Raw genomic sequence first — 8,906 nt, forward strand, 5'->3', positions numbered from 1 at the left:
TTATGAAAAATTCCTTTATTTTCGACTTTAAATGGTATTTTTTTCTGGATTATAACTGCTAATTTTTTCAGTTCATTGCACTGTATTAAAAATCTCTAATAAATGCAATCTATTTTTTTTATTAATTCAATATTATTCAAATATTCTTTCAGAGAAAAGACCAAGTCATCAGAAATTTTTGTAACAATTAATTAGGATTTGGCACTTTTATATTTTGAAAATTCCAAGGTCAATTCAATCGCAATTAAATAATATTTCAAAAAATTATTATTTCCAAGAATTTTAAATGTTGTCGAAACGATTTTGGATTACTTTTATACCTGCATTACGAGCTGAATGTTTACATTCAAGAACAAAGAAGGTATACCTTGAGCCAAAGGACATAAACAATACATTGATTGAAAATCCTGGAAATAGTAATAAAATTCAATCACTTGCAATTCGTGTATTGACCTGTTTAGGCGTAATTAACTTTAATGTATATTTTGTAATTTTAAAAGAAAATTTATTTTCTTGTTTTTATTTGATATTTGAATAGTCAATAGCTTCGGGAGTGCTCGATTTTTTTTTTAATTCACGAACGAAAACAATTTAAGAGTGTTAAATTGATTTTTTCTTTTTAGTAAAATTTTTGTATCGGGAGTGTTCGATATTTTTAAAATCGCGATCGCTTAAAAAAGTATTTTATTAATATTTAAATGCATTCTCAAAATTTTTCGAATTTTTTTTTAAATCGCGTGTGTTTTTAGAAGATCTTGCTGAAATAAATTATACATCGCTTTCAGACTAAGGTTAGTGATATTTTTTTAAATTATAATAATTACATCCAATTGTTTTTCTATCAAAACATTTTAAAAGTATTAAATTTTGTTAAAAAATAATTTATTACTATTATAAAATTTAAGTTGCCACCAATTATAAAAATTTTAATTCAATTTTATTTTCATCGGGAAAAATAATAAATAATAAATATCAATGTATTAAAACAATTTTTATTTTTGCTAATTAATCAGTCAAAAATATTATTACAAATTGTAACAGTTTCACGTGTTTTTTTTTCTTTTATTATCTATAAATAATTGAAATCAAAGTTATTTACTCATAATGATTATTAATTATTACAAAAAAAAGAATAATTTATGAATTTAAATCACAGTAATATTCAATTTTATTTCTCTTATTTTTCTCTCTCGAAAAGAGAAATGTATATGTGATTTTTTATGAATCGTGTTTATTTTTTCGAATTACAATATAAAAAACAATTGTTGACCTACTTTTAAAAAATTAAATAAATAACATCCTGCGTTCACTCTCATCTAATTTCACATTCAATTCAGTCTAGTGTAAAAAAATTTATCCTATTTCTTTTTTTTTTTCTCCTGATATACGGCAATCGTACAAAACACTCATAATTTGATTGAAAAGAATTTTGAAAAATTAAATATTTAAAAAGTATTCTAGAAAATAATACTATTTTTGTTTTAATAATTTGAATTTTTAACAAATAAAATAATGAAAATTTAATTCATTCATAAAAAAAAAATTATTACGATGATTGCAATTTTTTAGTATTAGTATGAATTTACTCTAAATATTTCTTCTTTTACTTTCGTCCCTTTTTTCACAATGTAGAAATATTAAGTTCATTTTTTTTTTTTGGAGAAAAAAATTTTTTTTTCTTCCGAGGGCGACCACATTTTATAAAGTAGTTATTGGAAATCTTGTTTCTTGTTGATGATTCAAAATTTTCATTGCTATGTGGTCTGCAGCGTGTTTCTACAGGTCAGCAGTTCTAGTTAAAATAATATTTTACTTTAAAAAAATTGTCAAATGAAAATTATGATCAGAAGAAATATATATAATTTTAATTAATTACTATAATTATAAGTAGAGTGAGATATTTACCTTGAATTAAAAATGATTTTCGAACGAGAATTAATAAACCAAACAACAATGAATGATAGAATTGATATGGAGCTTCCTAAAATTAAGCTGAGCCGTTCAGTTGCTGCTGAGGGTTTTAAAAACATTCTCACACTTAATGAATCCCAAACTGATTCAGTCCACGTGGAATAAACACCAGAAGTCATATTGTATTCTGTAAAAAAAAAAGAAAAATTACAATTTATTTAGGAATTAATTATTTAGGAAATAAAATTAATTTTTCTAATAATTGAATAATTTAACCTGGAATGATAAATGCAGGACTAATAGCTGATGTAGAGTAGACAGTTGAATTTATACAAATTCCTGTAGAATTATGTTTTTCACCCTTCATCCAAGCTAAATGTTTTTTATAACAAGTGGTAGAATTTAAATCAGGAATTTCTTCTCCTGTGAGAAGTGTCAATAATTGTGATGTTACATATGTTGCCACATTACTCATACTATTGACACTAATATATAATGGTAGTGTACGATTAGTAATTACATTTCCCGGTGGAATAGCCGCAGTGAATAGAGAACAATTTGCACTATCCAAATAACATGTTAGCATATAGGTAATAAGTTGTTCCACATCTTTATTATTTTTTGGCGCATCTTTACCCATAATATTTTTATACAATACATTACCAAGATTAATTGCCACTTTTGCTAGACTAGCATTAAGATTCATTTTATAATCAACATTTTCTTTATCATCCAAGAAACTGTGATAATAATTATTTGTAAATTTTTCACCATAATCTGTTAAAACAATAGTGGGTAAAGTGGAATTTTCTTTTAAAAATGATTGCACAGAAGTTGGTGGAACACTGTCTTTTAAAATTGTAGCAGCTAAAGATGTTTTCAAATCCAATACTATCTGATTATTTTCCATATTATTCGTGTGTAAAAATAATTCGCCTGTACTCAATTGTCCTAATTCGATGACAGTTGAAATTTGTTTTAAATCTAAATTTTTCCCACTAAATTGTTTAAAGTTTCCTTCCTTTAGATCGTAGACCATTTTACTCGAGCCAATATAATCGTAAGCCTCTCCATTTAAAAGTGAGAACATAATAGTCGTATCTGTAAGATATGATTTAAGAATGAAAAGAAAAAAATTTAATTAGGAAAGTAAAATTAATTTTTACTCACCGGTTACGTTAATTGGTAACGAATTTAGATAAAAGGCAGTAGCAAGGAATGTCACTAATCCTGTAACTGTACCCCGTGCACCTGGTACCAAACCATCGAACATTGAAGTTGAATCTAATCTTGCCGTAATTAATATTATGGAATTATTTTCTTCAATTACTGGTGATAATGACCAATGTATATTTTTATCTCCTAAGGGCTCACAAAACATTATTGAACGTATATTGGCTAGTGCATTTCGCCTTAAACAAGTTCGTGTGTCAACTGCAGCGAACATAAATGATTTCATTTCCAAGGCACAAAGCGAACGTTGCTTTTGAGTCTCCAAATTATGAGCATTGTGCTTTAAATAACATGATCTTATTTCATCGAGTGCTTTCTCATCCTAAAAATATATATTTTTGTGAAATTCTTTGATAGTTAAAAAAAGGGTATTTTTTTCAAAAACTTACTTCCATGAAAAACATTGGAAAGGGCCAATCTTCCATTAAAATAGCCGAACCATGAGGATTCCAAGGTTTAGTATCATTACATTGTCTTGCACCTGAATAACGATTAGGACAAGTGTCCTCGGGAGAATAAAATAAAGGACGACTTTTTTTCGTATTTGTCATAAGTACGCCATTTACTTTGTTTGTCATTTTTACTCGAAACAGAGTATCTTTCGTAAACATTGAAAATGATACCACTGCAATGTATGGATCGGCAGTAGCATTATTCTCGAGCCATTTTAAATCCAATTCATTTTCAATAAAATGAATTGCACCTATACTACCAGATCTACTTGCTGTAAATTTAAATTTAAAAAAAAAATCATTAAAATTTGTCGTATATTCAATTATTTTAAAATTAACCCAATGAACATAACCTCCAAATTAAAGTTAAGTTAGTTAATACAAAAAATATTTTTCATGGGTTAATAATTTTAAAATTAAAATAAAACATTAGAAATAAATGAAAATAGATGAAATAAACAATACTTACAAGAACAACCAAACTGGTGAGTACCGTTTTGTCTACGAAAACAAGCAGCAACATTGTCAATTGATGTGTAAATCAAATCTTTTATTCTATGTTCAGCAACTATTAAAACAAATAATAGGGTCAATTGAAACAAATAATAAATAGGTTCGATATAAAATACCAGTGTTTTTATAAACAATTGTTTAATAAAAATGTCAAAAACTCACCAACTTCTAATGCAGTTATTAATAAAACAAATTTCCAATTGAACAATTTTACCATCATTTTTGTTTTTTTTTTTATCTTTTAAATTATCAATAAAACAAATATAATCGTGTCATCTAAGTGAATTTAGAGAAAAAAAAAATAATTATTGACAATCCACCTGTCAAAAGAAGTGTCAAAAAATTGGAAACTCCTATACTAAAAACGTCATTTTTACAACTGTTGTGATGTGTTTTTAAAAGTGACCACATATACAGTATTGGCGCTAGTTGTCTAGATTGATATCGTCGCAGAATATATATGAATCACTTTTGCGCAAATAATTACAAACAAAGCTATTTTTTAAAATTAAATTTTGTACTAATTTTATTATAATACAGGATACTATTCTAGGAAACAATTACTCAATTATTACTTTGTTGGAATGAGGTGAAAATTTTTCAGTACCTTTTAGCTAATTATTTTGAAAAAATTTGCTTCCAAAAATATTTTTGCAGAAAATTAAATTAAAAATCTAAAAAAAAAAATTGAATCATATGAAAAATTTAGTGATAAAAGTATAATTTAAATAAAATTTATTTCTTCTGTTTTTTAAATATTTCAAAGATAATATAAATTATAAATTAAATTTTTATGAAAAAATATTTAAAGATTCAAAAAAAAGGATTATTTTTGTTTCATAAAATTTTCCAAACTATTTTTATGATCGTGGAATTAAATGTATAACAAAATTTAATAAATTTAAAAAATATCTGAGTATTTTAAAAATATTAAATTACAATTTTAAAAATGTGATTTTCTTTTTAATTATAGGAGAAATTTTCTTAAATTTAGAATAATTTTTATTTTTAATGTTAATATTGCTAAAAATGTACATGGACATTTTTTTTAACAAGGAAAATATGTAATTTAATTAGTAGCAATTTTTTTTTTTTTTTAATTTACAGTTGTAATTTAAAAAGAAAAATTAAACGCATTATATTTATTAGATATTCTAACAAATATTTACAGTATATATTTATATCTAATTGCTATAGCACGTGAGCCAGATGCACGTGCAGGTCAGGCGATTCAAGTTAAACGAATGTTGCGAAAGATTGTGAAAATATAAATACCGCGTTTAAATACTAAATATATATGGTTAAAAATTATTAATTATGAATTTGAATTAAATTTTATTATTTAAATAAAATATAGAAGAAATAATTCAATATTAATTTATTTCAAATTTTCGAAAAAATTCCGGTATAATTTTTCGGTAATCGCTTTTGGCAAATTCAAACAAATGAGGCATTTCATATGAGAATAAAAAAAAAAAAATTTGAGCAATATTTTTTTAATTTACTTATAATTTTTTTCCTACTAAAAATAGAGAAAAATGTTGTAAATGTTTTCTACGCAGCAGACCTTAAACTTATAGAAAAAAATTATTTTAAAAAAAAATATTTTTCTAAATAACATTTTATAATTAATTTTTTATTCTTATGGTAATACTTAATATTCTTTTTTTTTGACACAGAAATTAAATGATCTTCCAAATAAAAAAAGAATTGACGATTTATCTTCATTATTTCAAATAATATTAATTATGTAAATAATTTTTATTATTAATTTATTAATTTAACGCCCGTTTATTAGAAATAGTTCATATATGGCTCGTTGAATGCGGATTTTGATAAGCATTCTAATGGTGTTTTTAAAATTACTCTAATTTTATTTGTTCGTAAAATATTTCATTTTTTATTTAACTAAAATTATTATTATTATTATTTTAATAATTAATATTAATATTAATATTATTATTAAATTATGATATTAATTTTTATTAATTATTATTATTTTTTTTTTTTAACTAACAAAAGTTAGTTAAATAATTAATATTTCGAAAACAAAAAATAATGCCATCTCAAAAATTTAACCATCGAATTTAACCATTATGAGTTAAACAATATTCATGATTTTTTTCGCGCTTCTAAATGAGAGAGAACATGTTTAAAAGTTATAAACAAAGTTTATTTTTTGAACAAATTTTTTAAAAATTAATATATTTTTTTTTAAATAATTTTTTTCTAAAAGTTTAAGGTCTTCTGCGTAGAAAACATTTGCAACATTTTTCTTTATTTTTAGTAGGAAAAAAGTTATAAGTAAATTAAAAAAATTTTGCTTAAATTTGTTATTGTAAATATCTTGAAAAATATTAAAAATATTCAAAATTTGTACACTTATTTAGAACCACTATAACTATAATTTATCGAATTTTGAGAAAAATCCGAGACATGACCCCCGTATTCTTATATGAAATGCCTCATATATTTAATTAGTTGTATTTTCTTTGCTTTATAATATTTAGTAGAAAAAAAATATTTAATTAGTAATAATTTTTTTTTTATTTTATAATATAAATATTTTGTTTTTTAAATAATGTAATTGTAATGAAAGGGGGAATATTAATTTTTAACATTTAGCAGAAACGTGCCTCACGTGAATGTACGAAAGGACATTCACGTGAGGCCCTGAACTCGATTTGTTCCAAATACTTTATAAACTTGTTGCCACGTGATTTTACGATACATTAATGTTACTTTCCCCCAGGTTGCAACACAAGCATTTAACTACATCCCTATAACCATTATACCAGTTGTGTGAAATCCTTTGAATCTATCAGAAGCTGAGTCCTGATGTCTTTTCCACCTGAAGGTACTTTTTTTATTTTTATTAATATAAATTTTTTCGAGTATTTTTTTATAATAAATTTTTGTTGCCCTAACGTAAAATGTGTATTAAAAACGTAAGTATAATTATTTATTATTAATTAATTAATTAACATATTAATAATTAATAATATTAATTACTAATATTAATTAATAATATTAATTAATAATATTAATTATTAATATTAATTAATAATATTAATTATTAATATAATAATAATATAGTATATAATTATAGTAGTTAATGTTATTAGTTAATATTAAAATTATTGTTTAAAAATTTGTTGTAATGATTTTCTAATATTATTTTAAAATATTTTTTATATACAATAATTATGTGAATATATACAGATGTTGGAATTAATTAGTCCCATGAGATCGGAAATTATCAACATTGATAATGAACATTTTAATACGGCATTGACATTAAAATTGGAGAAAGATGAAAATAAACAAATAATAATAAAAAAAGATGAACCAGCTGTGGGTGAAATTTCTTTGACAACATTAAATTCCAGTAGTTGTACAGTTTTGAAATTATTACACGTCGATGACTGTCCTAAATTAACATCACAAGGTATATGTATTTATTTAATAAATAAATTAAATATATTTTAATGAATAATTTTCATTAATTTATTATAAATATTTAATAAAAAAAAAATTATTCTAAAAAATAAATATCTAATAATAATTATAATAATTATAATTATCTAATAATAAATTGAATTAATTTTTATTTTTATGCAATTAATTAATGCAAATTTTTAATTTTGAATAGAAATAATGGCATTGGTTAACCATTTCAAGAATCTTCGTGATGTGTCCCTTTCATTTTCACTGATTAGTGACAATTTGCTTGAGGCTATAAGTGATGAACATGTTCAATTAGAAACTTTGCGAATTGAAGCTCATTCGGAAACAAAATCACTTCCCTTTGTCAGCGATAAAGCGTGGCAATATTTTTCCAATCATTCACCTAACATCAATTTAGTTTTGTGAGTTACCAAATTTTTAACTATGGGCAAGTACCAAATAAACAAACAAAATATTTTAATTTTTACTAATTTTTATTTTCAATAATACCCCAAAAAAAAAAAATGTAATTTTAGTGATAAAAAAAAATGTTTCATAAGAAATAAATTTTTTCTTTTTTTTTTAAGTGGTAAATTTTTGAGTTAGTTTCCCGATTTTTCTTTTTTTAGACAATCATATTTAACAGAGGAAAATGATTATAAATTAATACTAAAGCCCTGCGTTCCGGTAACACATCTTTTTTTGGGCGATAGCACACCGTCAAATATAATTGATGATGTAGCAAATTTTTGTCCTGGTCTCAAAGAAATTGTTATTGCTGCTTATGGTCCTGATACAATAGACACGACATTGTTATTAATAGCAAAAAAATGTACTCGAATTTCTGCTATTGGACTTGGTGATTGTGAAATTACGTACGATAATAATATTACAATTTATGAATTTTCCATTTTTTTTTCAAATATAAATTAGAAATTTAATAAAATAAATTAATTAATAAAATTTTTGATTTTAGATGCAATGCACTTTTGGAATTTATAACATTATGCTGTGAACGTTTAAAGACATTTTATATTTGGGAAACATCAATTCAGGAAGATTCAAAAATGGATATTGAAACTGTATCAGCAAAAATATCTTTATTATTGGGTCGCACTTGGAATCCAGAGTCTGTGCCTTTTTGTTAAAACTTTTTTTTTACATAAACTTTTGAGCCTCGCGGTAAAAAAATTTTTTTTTCGTTTCAAAAAAATATGGCTCAATCAAGACTGATAAGATTTTTTTTTTTTTTTTTTGAATATGAAAAAGTGAATTATATATTCACTATTTAGATAAATATGCAGTTATCAATTTTGATTATTTACATTTCGTCTCTTTAAGAGGGGATAA

General features: G+C 23.5%; 2 protein-coding genes across 3 annotated transcripts; one reads left to right on the forward strand and one right to left on the reverse strand.

Annotated features, from left to right (window-relative positions):
* Nucleotides 1-182: 182 nt before the first annotated feature.
* On the forward strand, nt 183-8,793 carry LOC127282945 (F-box/LRR-repeat protein 3-like). 2 transcript variants are annotated; one of them, XM_051307553.1, is made up of 6 exons: nt 183-791; nt 6,862-6,966; nt 7,332-7,557; nt 7,762-7,978; nt 8,186-8,431; nt 8,533-8,793. In XM_051307553.1, the coding sequence occupies exons 3-6, from the start codon at nt 7,332-7,334 to the stop codon at nt 8,702-8,704; spliced, it is 861 nt and encodes a 286-aa protein (XP_051163510.1). In that variant the 5' UTR covers nt 183-791; nt 6,862-6,966; the 3' UTR covers nt 8,705-8,793. The 2 variants fall into 2 exon arrangements, with proteins under 2 accessions (XP_051163510.1, XP_051163511.1); XM_051307554.1 differs by lacking the exon at nt 183-791 and adding an exon at nt 4,680-4,698.
* Nucleotides 973-4,488, reverse strand: LOC127282941 (nicastrin). Its single transcript, XM_051307549.1, has 7 exons — nt 4,272-4,488; nt 4,066-4,164; nt 3,534-3,868; nt 3,082-3,466; nt 2,188-3,012; nt 1,906-2,098; nt 973-1,792 (listed from the first exon to the last, which is right to left on the reverse strand). Exons 1-7 carry the CDS (start codon nt 4,327-4,329, stop codon nt 1,777-1,779), a joined length of 1,911 nt encoding a protein of 636 aa, XP_051163506.1. The 5' UTR covers nt 4,330-4,488; the 3' UTR covers nt 973-1,776.
* Nucleotides 8,794-8,906: the final 113 nt, after the last annotated feature.

This window comes from Leptopilina boulardi, unplaced genomic scaffold (assembly GCF_019393585.1).
Source record: "Leptopilina boulardi isolate dan_hultmark-lab unplaced genomic scaffold, ZJU_Lbou_2.1 LbouV2_302, whole genome shotgun sequence".
NCBI lineage: Eukaryota > Metazoa > Arthropoda > Insecta > Hymenoptera > Figitidae > Leptopilina > Leptopilina boulardi.

Coding starts and splice junctions, on each gene's coding strand:
- LOC127282941 (XM_051307549.1), bottom strand. CDS start 4,329: ATGATGGTAAAATTGTTCAATTGGAAATTTGTTTTATTAATAACTGCA. Junction 3,869..4,065: donor TCACCAGTTTGGTTGTTCTT/GTAAGTATTGTT, acceptor TTAAATTTACAG/CAAGTAGATCTGGTAGTATA. Junction 3,013..3,081: donor GTTACCAATTAACGTAACCG/GTGAGTAAAAAT, acceptor CATATCTTACAG/ATACGACTATTATGTTCTCA.
- LOC127282945 (XM_051307553.1), top strand. CDS start 7,332: ATGTTGGAATTAATTAGTCCCATGAGATCGGAAATTATCAACATTGAT. Junction 7,979..8,185: donor CCTAACATCAATTTAGTTTT/GTGAGTTACCAA, acceptor TTCTTTTTTTAG/ACAATCATATTTAACAGAGG. Junction 8,432..8,532: donor CTTGGTGATTGTGAAATTAC/GTACGATAATAA, acceptor TTTTGATTTTAG/ATGCAATGCACTTTTGGAAT.